Source organism: Bufo gargarizans, chromosome 4 (assembly GCF_014858855.1).
Source record: "Bufo gargarizans isolate SCDJY-AF-19 chromosome 4, ASM1485885v1, whole genome shotgun sequence".
Classification (NCBI taxonomy): Eukaryota; Metazoa; Chordata; class Amphibia; order Anura; family Bufonidae; genus Bufo; species Bufo gargarizans.
This window is the reverse complement of record NC_058083.1, coordinates 247,745,368-247,764,207: the sequence shown is the minus strand read 5'-3', so window position 1 is coordinate 247,764,207 and position 18,840 is coordinate 247,745,368. Positions and strand designations below refer to the sequence as shown.

At 44.7% G+C, this 18,840-nt stretch overlaps 1 protein-coding gene across 4 annotated transcripts in view; it reads right to left on the bottom strand.

Annotated features, from left to right (window-relative positions):
* The window catches only part of SENP6 (SUMO specific peptidase 6), an 84,793-nt gene that overhangs the window by 43,866 nt on the left and 22,087 nt on the right, over positions 1-18,840 (bottom strand). The window contains exons 5-9 of one of the 4 annotated variants that reach the window (XM_044289048.1): positions 13,960-14,061; positions 11,340-11,360; positions 11,129-11,193; positions 8,735-8,874; positions 5,777-6,161 (exon numbers count right to left, since the gene is read on the bottom strand). In XM_044289048.1, coding sequence (XP_044144983.1) covers positions 5,777-6,161; positions 8,735-8,874; positions 11,129-11,193; positions 11,340-11,360; positions 13,960-14,061 — 713 coding nt within the window. The remainder of the gene's footprint in view (positions 1-5,776; positions 6,162-8,734; positions 8,875-11,128; positions 11,194-11,339; positions 11,361-13,959; positions 14,062-18,840) is intronic. The other 3 variants (XM_044289050.1, XM_044289049.1, XM_044289051.1) reach the window with 3 other exon arrangements.

Below are 18,840 nucleotides of genomic sequence, written 5' to 3'. Positions count from 1 at the left end.
CCCGGGCGCCCCATTGTTTCGGGGACCGATTCAGTATTTGGCCACGTCGCAATCTTTTTAGACAAGGTTCTACGTGACTTTTCTACTGGAGGACAATCATATATCAGGGACACATCCGACTTTCTGATAAAGTTAAAGGAGACCAATTTGGCTGATATTGAGTCTATTACTTTAGTGTCCTTTGACGTGGTATCTCTTTATACTTCGATTGAGCATCATAAGGGCATCAGTGCAATTCGGGGCATGCTTGAGATGTCTTCTTTGACACCTGAAGCCTGCTCCTTCATTATTGATCTCCTCACTATTGTCCTTGAATTTAACTACTTTCTTTTCCAGGACACTTACTATGTCCAAAAACGAGGCGTGGCAATGGGGTCCAACGTGGCCCCCACATATGCCAACATCTATATGCGCCGATTTGAGGAAGATGTCGTCTATGGCTCCCACCACGCCCAATATATCAAGGGGTGGTGGAGATACATAGACGACATCTTCCTCATTTGGACTGGAACCATACAACAGTTACATGACTTCCATCGTCACCTTAACAGTGTAGATGATGAATTGCAATTTACCGTTACCTACTCGGATGTTTCTGTCCAATTCTTGGACACTAATGTTTTTGTGTCCAATGGCTCATTAAGCACACAATTGTATATAAAACCTACGGACAGAAACATGATGTTAAGGTACGAAAGTTGCCACCCTCGCAGTATGGTGAAGCACTTGCCATACTCCCAGTTTTTGAGGGCCAGAAGGATAGTCACAGACAGAACCTCCTTAGACAAAACCATCCAAGATATGACTCTAAAATTCAAACAACGGGGGTATCCCAGCAAATTACTTGAGATGCAGAAGGATAGGGTGTCAGCTCTAGATAGAGATTCCCTACTACAGACCAGTGGTAAAAACAAAAAGTCAGATAACAGGGTTACTTTTGTATCCACTTACTCGGAATACAGTAATGATATTAACAAAATTTTGAAACGACATTGGTCGGTGTTAAGTGGATGCAAAAAAGACGTACCTGAATTTAAGTCACTACCATTATGTGCGTACCGGAGATGTAAAAACATCAGAGACCAACTAGTGAGGGCAGATGTTGGACCCAAGAAGGTTACCAGACAAACTACATTGACACCATCTGGCACTGGGTGTTTCCCGTGCCTTCATTGTGTCAATTGTCGCTTCATTTGCAGATCCAGGGTCTTCACACATCCTACTACAGGTGTTACGTATCCCATTAAATTTCATCTATCTTGCGACTCTTCTTTTGTGGTGTATGTGCTTTCTTGCCCCTGCCATACATTGTATGTAGGTGAAACCTCCACTGATTTAAAAACTAGACTCAACAACCATAGGTTTACCATTAGGAAGGGTCGTACTGATCTTCCGGTGCCTAGGCATTTTTCACTTAAAAAACACAATGAAAAGGACTTGAGATGCTGGATCATTGATCAAGTACCAATGTCTCGTAGGGGCGGTGACCGTATTTCGTTACTTAAAAAGAGAGAATTGTTTTGGATTCGAACGCTAAATAGTTTACAACCTAATTGCCTGAATATCGATTACAGGTATGGAGGGGGAGTTTGAGGTGGGAAGGGTGCCCTCTTATGTGCTGCCAGAGATGTACACAAATATTTCCTCCTGCTGAGGACATGTTCATTGACAAAAATATTCTATAAAAAATGTAAATTTCATAAAAACCAATAATAAAAATATAATAGAAATGTGTAAAACAAGGTTATTATAACATTTTGGGAGTCACTTGTATCACTAATACTGTATATCATTTCAGATGCACTGGAATTTCGGAAGACACGAAGGAATAATGATCAACCTAGAAGGTGGATGAAGAGCCCACTAAGTATCTGTTTGTTTGTACAAGCTTATAATTTTGTCCCTGTGGAGTGGTGCGGTTGTCCCGATTGCATAATAAAAGGAACAAGTTGTAATGCGCAAATAGAGTGCTGATTGCCCTAATGTCAACTGTTTTTGCCCTGGGTTATCATTAGAGGAGAACCCTCTAGGTCACGCGGTGCAGCAAGTTTGTGACCGATGGTGCTGATCGCATTAACGTGCTGTCAGCATCGCGGTCATACATAGAGGTTGGTTCCGGATCTTGGAAAAGTGGGGACCCTCCCTTGGCTGCTTATAGGTGGAAAATATCCACTATGACCAACTATGTAACCCTGCGTATGGCCAGCATTAAATATAGTAATTAAGAGAGATACTGGCCACATTCCCTGAAGTAACATGGTGGCTAGAGACAATATGATGGCACTGCGCATGCGCTCCCTCACCCTAGCGGCGGAACACATGACGCGATGTAAGGTACTGCTATGCGCTTGTGACGCCACTCCAGAGCGACATCTCCAGCTGATATGGTGCCGCTCCGACGCAACATATGCGACCGGGACATGCGCACTGACACAGAGGAGACGCGCTGAACGGCGTGTTAGTATACGTGGGCTACATCACTTTTCTAGGTATTTGTTCATTAACACACCCCTGTGCACAATTAATGTTACATGAATAATTATGGACTAATCATGAACAGCTGTCAATACCTATGGTTTTTAGACTGTAACATATGATTGCCAGCTATATCATGCACTTTATACACTGCTAGCACTTGTCACTTTAATAATGATTGCCATGATGTTCATTCTGTAACACTATTTATAACTTTTTGTACTGTTATTTATCAAGTATTGATTACACAATTGTATAATTGATTTAATTGGTCCACTTATATATGTTTGCTCTGCACTTTTTGTCATTGCTTGAGAAAGGCTCATGTAGAGCCGAAACGTTGCTTTTTTGCTGCCACCACATGGGTGATTAAATTCACTTGCTTTACCGAAGAAACCGTCTGGAGTGCTGTCCGATTTTTCCATTTGTTTAGTAGTGGGTAAGCTCCAGTTGCCGTACTCGGACCTTGCACCCGCTTTTGTTTCAGTTGTGGTGCTGCCGGTTGATTTTTTTCATTATATATATATATATATATATATATATATATATATATATATATATATATTATTTTTTTTTTTATAAACTTGATTAATCTTTACCTATTTTTAGTCCCTCTAGGAGACATCACTTGTATAAAGCAGAGGTATTCTCACATATCCCCAAAGAGAAGGCAGTGCAGCACACTGCAGTCATAGAACGCTGTGGTTAAAATCCAAAAATGTATATGAATTTTTCTTTTATCGTGATCAATGACTGGATTTACATAGGAGACCAGTCACTATCTTTATCTGTAAGGATTAAACCATTATGTAATCTAACATGTTATTGTATGCCATCTATCATGCCCCTTTCTGCATGGCATAAATAGCGGAGGGCTTGCTAGGCTTTGTAGTCACATTCCAGCCCTGCACATGCTCGAGATTTAGAGGGGAGGCAGCAACAAACAGGTGGCTGAAGTTAGGGCTGGAATGTGACGTGGCTCGGAGGGAGCGTACATATTGAAGCAGGGGGAGTTGTGTTAAAGCTTGGGCTGTACATGAAGGTGGGCTTGGACACTGGAAAGAGGCATGCCTGGGGCTCCTTCCGCAGAGTGTAACGCCCCGCTGGGCACTTTTGCAGGATCATTTGCATTCCAAACAAAGTTCATTTTCTGAAGACTGGAACCACCAATGGCTAAAAGAAAGGTACATATATGAATAAGGTGACATGTGCTACTATGCAATTCCTTTACTTAAAAAGCAATGACGGAGGTGACAGATTTTCTTTAAGGCTACAGGACGCTTCTTCAACATTAGCTTATTGTATGATGCATACACAAACTGTAACCCAACTCATACAGTAACAACCCTATGACAACAGCCAGGACCCACAGGGTCATGAACTGCAGGTGGTTACGGACAAGTAAGTGTGCAGCCAGCCTCACTAACCTGAAAACACTACACTTCCCAGCGGCGCTAAGCCCCGCCCCCAGTTTATTTATAGCCAATCAGCATATGTCTTAGCAGGAACCAATCAGTGTATGGCTGCTCTGACATGAGGTGTACATGAGAGAAGCACTGGGATTGGCTGGGAGCTGCTGCCTGAGGACTTGTCAATGTACACATACTGGTGTGGAGAGTGCCGGCTCCCGCGATGATCCGGAGCTCTGTATCAGTCCCTGCTGCCTGCACCTGGACTAATGATGCGGGCGGCAGGGACTGAACAAACATGTGGCGATGATACAGCCTTCCAGAATAAAGTCTAATGCCTAGACAACGCATAAAAATTTTTTTTTAGAGTGTCATTATTGCCACCTCTGTTCATAGGTACAAATCTGCTGACAGATTCCCTTTAAAAGTAGTATAATAAATATATATATTTTTTACTACTTTTAAAAAGGGAATCTGTCAGAAGATCCGCCATAATTTTAGTGCCCTACAGAATAAGGACCTCTTAGGCTACTTTCACACTAGCGTTCGGGTTTCCGCTCGTGAGCTCCGTTTGAAGGAGCTCACGAGCGGACCCGAACGCAGCCGTCCAGCCCTGATGCAGTCTGAATGGAGCGGATCCGCTCAGACTGCATCAGTCTGGCGGCGTTCAGCCTCCGCTCCGCTCGCCTCTGCACGGACAGGCGGACAGCTGAACGCTGCTTGCAGCGTTCGGGTGTCCGCCTGGCCGTGCGGAGGCGTGCGGATCCGTCCAGACTTTCAATGTAAGTCAATGGGGACGGATCCGTTTGAAGATGCCACAATGTGGCTCAATCTTCAAGCGGATCCGTCCCCCATTGACTTTACATTGAAAGTCTGGACGGATCCGTACTAGGCTATTTTCACACTTAGCTGTTCTATGCTAAAAATAATGCAGACGGATCCGTTCTGAACGGAGCCTCCGTCTGCATTATTATGAGCGGATCCGTTCAGAACGGATCCGCCCGAACGCTAGTGTGAAAGTAGCCTTATCATGTTTATTAAATAGTGAACAGAGCACATAGTAGTAAAACCCAACAACTTGTCCCACAAAAAAATAAACCCTCAAATGGCTATATGAATGAAAAATGTAAAAAATTCTTGTAAACAAGAATTAGCCCAGTCCTTAAGGGGTTAAAGGGAGCCCAGTCCTTAAGGGGTTAAAGGGAACCTGTCATCAACTTTATGCGAGGTGACAGGTGAGTTGATTTCAGCGGTCTGTCATTTATAAATTAAAAGTAACTGGTGGCCGAGAACCAACATCCCAATCATTGCAGTCTGGGCCTGGAAAAGAGTCCCGGCCACCTGAGAAGAGTCCTGGTTATTCATGAATTCCTGCTCTCCTGCTGATGACTGACAGTCTTCTACCTGAGAAGAGTCCTGGTTATTCATGAATTCCTGCTCTCCTGCTGATGACTGACAGTCTTCTACCTGAGAAGAGTCCTGGTTATTCATGAATTCCTGCTCTCCTGCTGATGACTGACAGTCTTCTACCTGAGAAGAGTCCTGGTTATTCATGAATTCCTGCTCTCCCGCCCACCTGCTGATGATTGTCTTCTACCTAGTTTTCTCCCTTTCTCTCTAGGAGAGAACTGCCAATCATCAGCAGATGGGCGGGGAGAGCGGGAGATTATGAATAACCAGGACTCTTCTCAGGTAGATTGGACACTTTTCAAGGCCTGGGCTGTAATGCTTATGATGCTGGTTCTCAGCAACCACTTACTATTAGCTCATGAGTGACACACAGCGCTGAAATCAGCATTTCTGTCACTATTTTATGCTGCACACAGTGAGGTCAGCATAAGGTTGATGACAGGTTCCCTTTAAAAATAAAATGGGGTACAAAATACACTTACTTGTGTCATTGGTTTCGGACAATCTACTTCTCAGTCTGGCATTTTTAGTAATCTTGGATAAATTAGCTTCTGCGGATAGTCCAATTTTCCCATTTGCAGGATACTGCTTCCACTTGGGAGAGTCGTTTTTTAACATGGAGTCCATTGCAATTTTGCTAAAGGAAGAGCTATAGAAGTTCTTAGCATTTAACCCTTTGCTGACAGACTTGTCAGCTGCGGGACTGTGATGGATTGATGGCCTAGCCAGGGAAGCAGGTGATTCTGAAAATGAAGTGCTTTGTCTGGAAAGTCTCTGCGCATCTCCACAACTTTGGCATCTTGTCTTACTTTTATTCTCTTTTACACAAGATGTACAATGTTGGAAAGGTTCGATCTGCTCTGTGCTCTGTCAAGAAAAAGAAAAGGGTAAGCAAGTCCAAGAGTCAATTAGCAGAAATCCTGCAAGGCTACATTTCTGAAGGTACAACTATATACAAGGGTTTATGCTAAGCTACTTCTTCATATAGATGGGATGAGCACTAAATTGTGGAGGAACCAAGCATGTAGACCTGCCACAGGGAAATAGGTCAACCAGGTAATACACCGAAGGCAGGGCGAGCTCCAGGGCATAAGGGTCTCATCATCAGTGGTCTGACTGCTGGGTCCTCAGCCAGACACAAAAACAGGGGGCCCATGTCTGTCACTTCACTCTGCTCTATGAGACTGCCAGAATTAGCCGAATACAAGGACTCAGCGGTCTCTGGCAGTTACACAGAGTTGAATCGAGAGGCGGCGAGAATGACTGTCTGCCGCTACCAGTTGGGGCCCAGTGGCCAGACCCTACACCAATTTGTCACTTACCCCCTTTCATTTGCATAGGGGATAAGATACCTTTAAATGTATTTCATTGATGGAGGTCTTTCATGTTTTGCATATTTTGATTAGAAATTATAAAAAAATAAATAAAAAAAATAAGTGTATTTGAAAATACCCAGACAACCCCTTTATTAAGGGCGATTCCTATGTTGGCCTGCATTGTCTTGAAGGGATTAGTTACTCCTGGGGAACTTTTCTAGATAAGATAAGATGCCTTTATTGTCACTGTACAATACAATTTAATACAATGTACAATACAATGAAATGTTGTTTGGAGCAATCCTAGATGCCATGGACAGGGGAACAAGAACTGACATTTAAACTAAAGCATTACACTAGAAAAAAAAAAAAACATTGCACTAGAAGACATTGCACTTCTACAGACCCTCACAGCGTGGCTGGACTTGAGGTGGGACTCACACTTACCTCCTCCCCACCACTGGGTTCTAGCTCCTTTCTTACCCTGGCTCTGCCTCAACTCATGGGTCTTCCAGTGACCTGATCTATGGGTGACATCTCACGGTTGCGGTTAGTCATTGGCTGCAGCGTCTAACCGGATGCTGACACGGGGAGACCAAGGAGCTGCGGCGGAGAGCAGGTAAGCATGGAGTCATAGAAGCCAGAACTCCGCAGCAGAAAGCAGTATGATTCCCAAGGTGGGTCCAGCCATGCTGGAGTGTCTTGAGAAAATGTCCCCAGGGGTGAACAAGAAGTGTAACTCCAATAATAAATACAACTGTGATGCATCTACTTTCTCGTGCGCACCGTCCAATATAATTTCTTTAATTGTTTGGCATTAGCACCATAAGCCTGCCACTGACTTTTACTACATAAAAATGTTTACATACAGCAAAGTAAAAAAAAGGATCCAAATGTTTACCCTCCAAGAACATGAGGTTGTGAACACATCTGCTCCGTTATAGGACCAGAACAATTAAAATAATGTAAATTCCAATTACTGACACGAACAGAGCCAAACAGATCCTATTGACTATAATGGGAACTGGTTGGTTTCCAGTGATGGCCAGTTCTTCAGCCAGCGAACACATGCGGGCTGCCATCTTTAGTAAGGTAGACTCACCCGTCCAGCGAAGCACAGGTAAGCCCTTACACAGGGAGCAGGCAGTTCCGAGAACAGCTGCTGGGGGCAGAGTCAACCTTACTAAAGATGGCAGCCCGCATGTGTCCGCTGGCGAACACTGCGAACTGGCCATCACTGTTGGTTTCCATCTGGCAGAATGCTTTTTTTTTTTTTTTTTTTTTTTTTTTTAAAAAGGACTTTTCTGTCTGCTGGTGCTGGTTTTGACCAAATTTGTGAAGGAGGCCCCAAACGCAGATATGAACATACGCTTAGAAAGCTAAACTCAAACCGCATAGGGGCATACCGGAGGTTTAGTGGCCTTGGAGACCTGGTGACAGGTTCCCTTTAAGAATTTGGCATTTGTCTGAAATCTGTATGTGAACACGGCCCAGTACATTTTTTACATTTTAATCTTATAAAAGAAATACGGTGAAACCTCGTGCATTGGAACGTGGTCTTCTACGGGGGTGGTTCTCTCACAGAAAATGACCTATACCCACAATACAATTTGTATTACTTGGCACTCAATTTATACTACAAATTGTAGAAATTTCATTTTATGGATTGAGTTTTGTTTGACGCCGATACTTGTTAGGGGCCATTTACTATGACCACCCAAGCGTAAAAAATGGGGTATGAAAGAGCAACAGTTTGAGACTTTAAACATCACTGCGCCTAAAGTTAAGTGCAAGTGGTGTTTCTATGGTGCATTTGCCATCAACCCCAACACATTTTTGGGTTTAAGTGACATCTGATATCTACTCAACCTACCAGCTGGACTAGATTTCAATCTAGGTGTAAGGACTGCTGGAGGCCTGTGCCTCATCATATTATGAGCATCCTCTGGCGGCGCGGAGGATATTAAAGACCGGAGCAAAAGGTTGGTCTTTGCGAAATGACCCCCATTGTCTAGTATATGATGAAACTAGACATCTGTCAGTCCAGATTTTGAAGAGGTTTCACTGTATCTTTTTTAGTCAAATGTATAAGAAATGATGCAATAATGAATACCTAGAACACACCTCTGTTACACACAATTGAGCAGTATGATGCAAGGGCAAATAACACGTATGCAAACTGCTGCGCCGAGGCTGCTGTACCTTTCTCCTTATTGTAGGCCCGGGCTCCACCTGGGAATCCTCCCCTGTTCCCTGCATGTCTTCTACAAAAAAAGGAAACTTAGTTACCTTACATATTATAGCTGGATGGAGCACTATAACCACCAAGCCTGGCAGAAGAAGCCAATGGTGGTAAGAGCTTAGTCACCACAGCACTTTTCTTCTGTCTGCCATCTGTTTGAGAAAGGACAGCACAAAGACCCATGGAAGTCAATGCTATTCACACATCTGTTGTTTTTAATGGCTCCATGTGCCCAGTCGAAGAATATCACTGCAGGTCCTACTCTGGACCATTTTTGGAGAATTGAATAGCCCTTTCAATTAATGGGAGTGAGGAGAAAACAGAATGCACACAGAAGCTGTCCATTTTTCACAAAAAGTCATAGGCATTTGTGGTAAAAAAAAGCTCTAAATCACCGCTCATCAATGTATGAATTTGCATTTAAAAAAATTAAGGGGGAGATTTAGCAAACTGGTGTAAAGTAGAACTGGTTTAGCTGCCCATAGCAACCAATCAGATTCCACCTTTCATTGTCCAAATGAGCTGTGAGAAATGAATGGTGTAATCTGATTGGTTGCTATGGGCAACTAAGCCAGTTTTACTTTACACCAGTTTGATAAATCTCCCCCAAAATGTTTACTAGTAACTACTTCACATATTATATAGCAGCGAACCAAGATTCATATTCCCACAACTCACACACATCATACAGGTCACAACAGCAGAAAGAGAGCGTGCTCCAGACTCTTAGGTTAATTCCCCTAGAAAAATGCTTGGAGTTTTGGTAATACATAACATACTAGCCTTTTCCAGGTCCACTATTAGCCTAATTTACAATGGTCCTTACCATTTGCCGACCACTCTGACTATATACATCAGGATAACATATATTCTCTGCAAGGATGTTTTAAAGTGATTCACACGCAACCCCTGGAGTCAGTGACAGCAGGGCTCCCCATAAAGAAGGCAACGTCCCTGCCCATTGCACCAACAAGTGCTGCCAAAACCCAGCAGCTCATGCAGGCCACCCTGCGATCACATGACCTCTGGGACCAGAGCAGGAAGTGGCATGAGCAGTGGCAATGCCACTTCCTGCTCTGGTCCCAGAGGTCATGTGATCGCAGGGGGGCCTGATCAGCTCTGAAGTGTGGTTGTACAGCCCTGTACGACCTTTCTGGGGGCTGTATTCCCCATCTAACTAAATCCCTATCTAAAGCAAAAAACAAACAAAAAAGTCACACTGCAGCTTCTAGCCCTGCCCCCCAGTGACCAAAACCCATACATCTCATATATAAAAATGAGAATAAAATATATATTAGATGCATGCTGTGCTATTAACAAACAGGCTATTTTTCCCTTTTTAACATTTTCCTATTTAAAAATAAAAACAAAAAAATACAAAAATAAAAATGACTAAAGCCCCATGTATTTAAAAAAAAAGAAAAAAAAAAAAGGGGGGCAAACATTATTTATATAAGTGAATTGAAATAAAAGTGTTGCCTTTCAAAGACTGATGTACAAAAAAAAAAAAAAAGAAAAGAAAAAAATGTGCCTGGTCAGGAAGGAGTGTAAATGGCCTGGTCTTGAACTGGTTAAACATGTTGTACAGGATCTGAAAAAAACATGCCCACTTTCTTCCAAAAACAGTGCCACACCTGTCCACAGGTTGTGCCTGGTATTACAGCCCAGTTCCACTGAAGTGAATGAAGCTGAGCTGCAAAAGACACGACAAACTATGGACACGTGTGACACAATTTATGAAAAAATAAGACATTTTTGTAATTCTGAATAAGCCTTCCAAGGTGCAATATTAATTGCTTCCTGGACAAACGTTGCAAGATGAAAACATTATAACTATGGAAAACTAGTTATTGGTTCTGGGCCCCAAAATGACATCCCAAAAAATAAAAAGATTAATACAGATACAGCAAGTCCTTAATATAACAGTACGATGTAAATGACTTTCTATGATGAGGACACATTGTACCAGGAAATAACAAGACGCTGTCCTTACCTGGCACAAGACAGAACATGCCGTACTAGACTGTCCTGTAGAGAGGTAATCAGTACATGTGCCGTAATAAGGGTGTCGTGCTGGTGAAAGACTGTGTATACTAGCCTAGATATGTTGAAAATATTGCAGTCTGAGGCCATTGTAACCTGAGGAACCACTATGAAATCACAAGGAAGACACATGGAAGGACCCCTTCAGTTTTCCATAGTCTTTCATCATGAATACCTCAAAGCTGCATGAGATACTTACGGTACATATAGAAAGTATCTATGAATAAACTTACCTAATCTTTGTGACAAACCAACAGGATCCACTTCTACCTTCTGAATATGTGGGGGGTATTCTTTCCTTTTTAAAAACAAAATGTAAAAAATACATGGCTGAATAACATGGAAACCAAAGACCCCCAGTTCGTCACTTTTTACACAACACACAGACACAAATACTTACAGGGAAAGAGTATTTCATGCCTTATTTTATGGAACACTACTTACCTTTCCCGTCTTTCCAGACTGCTTAAAATGTGAAAAAGAAAAGAAGTGTAAGACAGACATCCCTGCTCTCAGGACACTGCAGTCTAGAACTATACTACACTACTCCAAAGGGGTCTAGAAAACCCATCTCACACAATGCAAAAAAAAACTGGTAAGATTTTCAGGCACTCTGGATTGTGTATTTGCCAGACTATTGGCGTGGATTTCACTTTTGCATTAAAAGTGCTGAATTTCGTGGCAAATCTGCATGTAACATGTGAAAAATGTTTGTCGTCGATGGGATGACCTGTCCTCGGGATAGGTTGTCATTATCTGATCAGTAAAGGTCCGACTCCCGACACGCTCGCCGTGAGGCAAATCGGTGATCGCCGTGGTCCCTACTTAGGCCAGTGATGTCATGTTCATCGATCACGTGGCCCAGGAGCAGCTCTCTCCAGAGCACCATGGCCTCTTCAAACAGCTGACTGCCAGGGGGTGCTAGGAGTTGGAACCCCAGCGATCTCATACTGAGGATAGGTCATCAGTATAAAACTCAGAAAACCGCTAGAAGGTCTCAAAGGGCATGTGGTTTATAAAATATGTATGTAGCTTGCAGAAGAGACAGACCCACTCACTCGCACACAGTGGTATAACAGTACGTGGAAAGTCATACACGGATATGTTTAAATGGGGCAAATCTCAAATGCATAACTAGGAATTGCATGTGTATGACAAATATGTTCTAGAAATTAAATTGCATTTTGATATAACTAACAAATATAACCCATAACTTAAAGGGCATCTGTCAGCATATTTGTACCTATGAAACTGGCTGACCTGTTACATGTGCACTTGGCAGCTGAAGACATCTGTGTTGGTCCCATGTACATATGTGTCTGCATTGCTGAGAAAAATGAAGTTTTATTATATGCAAATGAGCCTCTAGGAGCAATGGGGGTGTTGCCATTACTCTTAGAGACTCAGCTCTCTCTGAAACTGCTGCGTTCTCTGCACTTTGACTGACAGGACCAGGCAGTGAGAATGTGATCATACCTGGCCCAGACTTCTAAAGTCTCTCACTGCACCTTGCTCTTCAGTATCCGGCAAAGACACAGTACAGGAATAAGGTTTTAGAGAGAGAGCTGAGTCTCGGGGTGTAATGGCAAAACCTCTGTTGCTCCTAGAGGCTCATCTGCATATATTAAAACGTAATTTTTCTTAGAAATGCGGACACATATGAACATGGGACCAACACAGATGTCTTCAGCTGCCAAGCGCACTTGTAACAGCTCAGCCAGTTTTATAGGTGCAATTCTACTGACAGATGCCCTTTATTGCTGGTTATTTCACACCATAGTGATGTTGTACAGTTAATTGATGTCTGACTGCTGGAGACTTCATCACTGGGCCACTAGAACAGCGTATGGAATCTCCCATTCCGCCTAATCGAACTACCATAGTGAGGGGCAGTTTGAATGGAGCAGCTGTTGGAGATGCCTCCTGCAGCTGTATTTAGTGTCTATAGGTCTGCACATGTCCTTTACCATCTGCCCCACAGACACTGAATGGAGCAGCTGTCAGGGATGCCTCCTGCAGCTGTATTTAGTGTCTATAGGTCTGCACGTGTCCTTTACCATCTGCCCCACAGACACAGAATGGAGCAGCTGTCAGGGATGCCTCCTGCAGCTGTATTTAGTGTCTATAGGTCTGCACATGTCCTTTGCCATCTGCCCCACAGACACAGAATGGAGCAGCTGTCGGGGATGCCTCCTGCAGCTGTATTTAGTGTCTATAGGTCTGCACATGTCCTTTGCCATCTGCCCCACAGACACTGAATGGAGCAGCTGTCAGGGATGCCTCCTGCAGCTGTATTTAGTGTCTATAGGTCTGCACGTGTCCTTTACCATCTGCCCCACAGACACAGAATGGAGCAGCTGTCAGGGATGCCTCCTGCAGCTGTATTTAGTGTCTATAGGTCTGCACATGTCCTTTGCCATCTGCCCCACAGACACAGAATGGAGCAGCTGTCGGGGATGCCTCCTGCAGCTGTATTTAGTGTCTATAGGTCTGCACATGTCCTTTACCATCTGCCCCACAGACACAGAATGGAGCAGCAGTGCATTGGATTGACCACAGTTCCATTCAAACTGTCCCTCACTGCAGTTGTGAAGTAAGGAGGTACCGGGGGTTCGGGACCACCACTCTAGTCATCGTGGGGTTCCAACAATCAGACATCGGTTACCTACCATGTAGATAAATAAAACAGATCATATAACAAGAGGGTTTCACCAGCATACCATATACCTGCTGTATTGAAAACTTAAAGGGGTTGTCCTTTCGGCAGATTTATGGCATTCCCTCAGGATAGCTCATAAATGTCTGATAGGTGCAAGTCCCACCTTCCAAAAATAGCCATACTGAAGCAAATGGAGAGAGCAGCACACATTCAGTTACCTCTCCACTACCAATGGGGCCCTGTACTTGACATAGGATCAGGTCCCAAAAGGTAGGATCCCCACCTGTCAGACATATATGGCATAGATATGCCACACATTTCTTGAGGGGAATAACCCTCTAAAAGGTGCATAATGTATTCATCCTTCACTGTTGGACACATGAGCAATCAAAGTTCACAACTTACTTCTGTGCTGCTGTTTTCACGCCGGACCGCGAGATACTGTGATGACAAATTCTTCTCTGCAACATAGTTCCTGGGGGGAGTACAATGTTCTGGGCATTTTCTCTGTGGTTGACAGATAGAAAGGTATTACTTATGTTTCATGTGTGATGTGAGACATTGTTACACGTAGGTACTGAACGTAGCCTCCAAAGAGGTCTGCAGTACACACTGCAAGGAAAAGGCGCAGTGCTAAAAAGATCTCCAGAAGGGGGCAGGAAACAGCAGTAAGGGGAGGTGAGGGGACTGCGCTGCTGTTTTATGCCAATGAGATTTGTCTAGAATATGGGTTTAAAGTTTTCCACAAAATATATCATGACAACCTTTGGAAGGAAGATCGTTCCTCCGTTACCTACCGTTCTGTTGTACCGCCCATTATGCAATCTGCACAGTTCTTGCTTCTACTGATGTCTCCACTGGATGTGCTCCTGCATCTTCCTGTTCAGCTGCATGTACCGGTATATTATGTAGCTGAACAGGAAGACACAGGAGCACATGCTGTCAAGACATCATCAGAAGAGCCCATAGCCAGTGAAGCAGTCGCGTGAGCACAGCCCAGATTGCAGAACTGAAAGATACGATTTAATCAAAGCCCAGAGAATCCCTTTAAGTAAAATGTTCTATGCTTTAAATGTCTGATGGGGGAACGACTGCAGAGATTTCCATCGATCTCCAGAATGGTAGTGCTGGTCTCTGTTCCTGGAGGACAAGCTGCCGCACATAAACAGTCACGCTTCATGATTGTCTGTAAGGAAACATTCTCCTTTGGGATCAGGCACCACCGTTCTCAAGATTGGTGACAGATAAGATAGAAGAATCTTTAACAGGGATTTCCCTTCAGCAGTTTTTAGTTTGTACTTTTTTGCTTTTTATACAGAAATGATGGGCGTAGGACTAAGGGTCAGTATTTTTACGTTTCCAGATAAACGTTTCTCTTTTTTGCGGATCAGTTTTTCAGTACAACCTTCCGTTTTTTTTTTTTTACTAAAGTGCTTCTGAATCCGTTCCGGGTTTCCGTTATTCTGGTTTTTTTTTCCATCCATTTTCCTGTCAACGGATCCGCAAAATCAGATGACATTTGGATGGTTTTGTGCATGTCATCCGCATGCGGATCCAATGACTTGAATGGACAACGGACCCGAAAAACGGACAGAAAGTAGGACAAGCTTAATTTTTTTCAGGAACGGATTCCGTGATTCAGACAGCACTATGATTAGTGTCCGCATTTTTGCAGAGGCAATTGAAATTAATGGATCCGAAAAAACGTTCCGATTTAATTGGGAACGGAAACGGAGTGTTTTAACGGACGTGTGAATGGACCCAAAGACAGAGAAGATGAGAGGAAAGGGAAGTGTAAAAGGTTGGACATGTTTTATTACGTCCTACCATTTTACCTTTTCCTTCCTCTCATTTCTTCAATGCTAAAATATTATATATTGGATATCCTGAAAATAGGCCTGTCAAAATCTGTGGATTCGCCTTGATAAACTGGTCGCCTCGTGCACACAATTGTATTTGAATCTGGCCATAATGCATTTCAATGGGACCACGCTTAGGTGGTGAGAACTTAAGGCTCCTTTACACTTGCCAATGATCGGAGGAATTATCGGGAAGGAATGTTCTTGGGAAAGCTCATTCCTGATAACTGCCCTGTCTAAATGTGCCACCAACCACCTGATGAACAAGCAAAACGCTTGTTCATCAAATAAAGGCATCTTTGGCACTTTCACCTAAATCACTGTTTCTGGGCATAGACCACGCTGTCTAAACAGTGATCTACTGCCCGGAAACAATAAATGCGTATGGGGATGAGCAATAACTCTAGCGATTGCTCATAACCATACAGCAGATATTACTGCTGCATATAAACGCAGCTCTCACATACTCTGGCAAGTAAGCAATTATCGGGAACAAACAGTTTGTTTCTGATAATTGCTTGCTGTGTTGGCCCATGTAAAGAGGTCTTTACACTATATGGTCTACAAGTGCTCCAGATCTTTCAAGCAGCATTGTCCACTGTGCTATCTGGCACATTTTTCAAATGTCTGTTCCAGCTTTGCACCTAAGGCCTCTTTATGCAAGCCAACCGTGCAGGCAACTATCTTATAATAGCATGTTTGTCAGACGCAGCAATCATCTCTTTTGTATGGGGACAAACGTTCGCTACTGCGGTCACTAGTCCCCATACTTATTCATTGTTTTTGGGCAGAAGATCCCCATTTACACAGGACAATCTGCTGCCCAGAATCAACGACTTTCGTGTCCACGTCAACAATGCTCATGATCAGTGGCAACTTTAGGCCCCTTTCACACTAGCGAGTTTTCCATTCATTTCAATGGGTCTGAGAACATGAGCGTTTTTGGGTCTTTAGTGAAAAAGCCTTTTTCACTGATTGTTGCTAAGAGATGTTGTTTGTAAACCTTCAGTTTATCACGCGTGTGAAAAACGCATCAAAATGCATTGCAACCGCAAGGAAAAAACTGAACGCAATAGCAGACAAAACTGACTGAACTTGCTTGCAAAATGGTGCGAGCTTCACTGTACGCACCCTGAACGCATCCGGAGCCAATCCGTCACGCTTGTGTGAAAGAGGCCTTACACAGGGCAAATAAGGAGATTTTTGTGAAACTCACCTGTAAAATCTTTTTCTCGTCTTTTCCATTGGGGGACACAGACCATGGGTATAGCTTAGAGGTATTAGTAGGAGGGACACTATGCAAATGAAAGAGCTCCTCCTCCTCGGGCTATACCCCCAGACTCCACCAGGAGGAACTCAGGCGTTGCACAAGCAGTAGGAGAAGGAGCAAGAAAAAATCATGGAAACCATCGGACCAAGCCATAAGGTCCAACCAGAAACAGAAAAACTGAACTAAAGACCCCTCCTGCAACAGGAATAATGGGTGGGAGCTGTGTCCCCCAATGGAAAAGACGAGAAAAAGATTTTACAGGTGAGTTTCACAAAAATCTCCTTTTCTCGTGCTTTTTTCCATTGGGGGACACAGACCATGGGACGTCCAAAAGCAGTCCATGGGGTGGGAAAAAATATCAGCACCGCCAGGAGGAACGCCCCAACGGTCAAACAGGAACCACAGCCTGCAAAACCCTGCGGCCAAAGCCGCATCAGCCGAAGCCAGTGAATGCAACTGACAAAAATTTGCAAAGGTATGCAAGGACGACCAGGTGGCCGCCGTACACAGCTGAGACGCAGAGGCACGACTGCGTCTTGCCCAGGAAGCCCCCTCCGCCCCAATGGAGTGAGCGGCAATTCTAGCCGGGGGAACTCCACCACAAGCGTGACAAGCCGCGGAAATAGCCAAGCAGATCCAGAGGGCCAAGAACGGCGGACGGAAGCAGTAGCCGCGAGACACACCTTCAGGACCCGTACAACATCCAGGGAATGCAGAGTGCGTTCCTTGGGGTTAGCCGGAGAAGGACAAAAGGAAGGCAGGACAAGATCCTCATCAAGGCGGAAGGGAGAGACCACCCTGGGCAAAAAGAAGGGGACTGGACGGAGCACAACTTAATCCTGGTGGAAAACCAGAAAGGCTCCTGACAGGAAAGAGCGGCCAGCTTCGACACCAGTCCGACTTAAAAGCTTGTGATGGGACGTGAACTCACAGCCACTGCATAATAGCCCAGAACTTTAATCACTACGCTATGTAGCTGTATCAGAAGCTATGGTCACAAGGAAGTCCAGATGAGAACAGTCAGAGAGACCCTCCCTCAAAGGCTCGAAGGGGGCCGACTGCAGAGCGCGCAGAACCAAATTGAGATCCCAAGGAGACAAAGGGGGAACATACGGGGAACCGAATGCGCCACCCCCGAAGAAAGGTCACCACCGGACCCTTAAGAGCAAGGGACCTCTGACGGCCCGCGCCGAAACCTGACCTTACAGGGAACTAAGCGACAGTCCCTGCACAAGCCCAGACTGAAGAAAAGACAGTACCATCAAGATGGAAAACCGAAGGGGAGGGAACCCCGAACCCTCAAAAAAGGATAGGAAGGCCATCCAGGTACGATAGTAAATCCGGGAGGAAGAAGACTTCCCCGGACTGATCATGGTCCTAACCACTGAATCCGAGAACCCCATCTTTATCAGGATGGCGGTTTCAACAGTCACGCCGGTAAACGAAGAGACCGCAAATTCCGGTGGAAGAACGGGCCCTGAGACAGTAGGTCCTGTCCGTCGGGAAGAGGCCATGGGGCGTCCGCCAGCAACCGAGCCACGTCCGAAAAACCACGCGCGGCGAGGCCACTCTGGGGTGATGAGAACGGTCGGAGTCCCTTCCGCCTCGAACTGGCGTAGACCCTTTGGTAGGAGAGGAAAACAGAGGAGGCTGAAGTCCTGCCACGGAGACACCTGCGCATCCTTCCGTACGCCTCCGGATCTCGGGCGCGAGCCAGGACCACTGGGATCTTGTTGTTGAACCCGGACGCCATTAAGTCCACATCCGGACGTTCCCATCTGTGGCAGATTTCTTCGAACCCTTCTGGATGCAGAGACCACTCGCTTGGATCCACCGTGTTGTGGCTTAGAAAGTCCGCTGTCCAGTTGTCCACTCCTGGAATGCAAACTGCTGACAACACCGGAACGTGCGTCTCCGCCCACGTCAGAATTCTCTTCACCTCCTGCATCACCATCCGGCTGCGGGTCCCGCCCTGATGGTCGATATAGGCCACGGCCGCGGCATTGCCCGTTTGAACCCACACTGGGAGGCCCGCAAGGAGAGAGGTCCAATAGGAGAGAGAGAGCGGAAAAAATCGCCCTCAGTTCCAGAAAGTTGATTGGAAGGAGAGACTCTGCCGCCGACCAAATTCCTTGAACCGTGCGAGACTGGAAAACG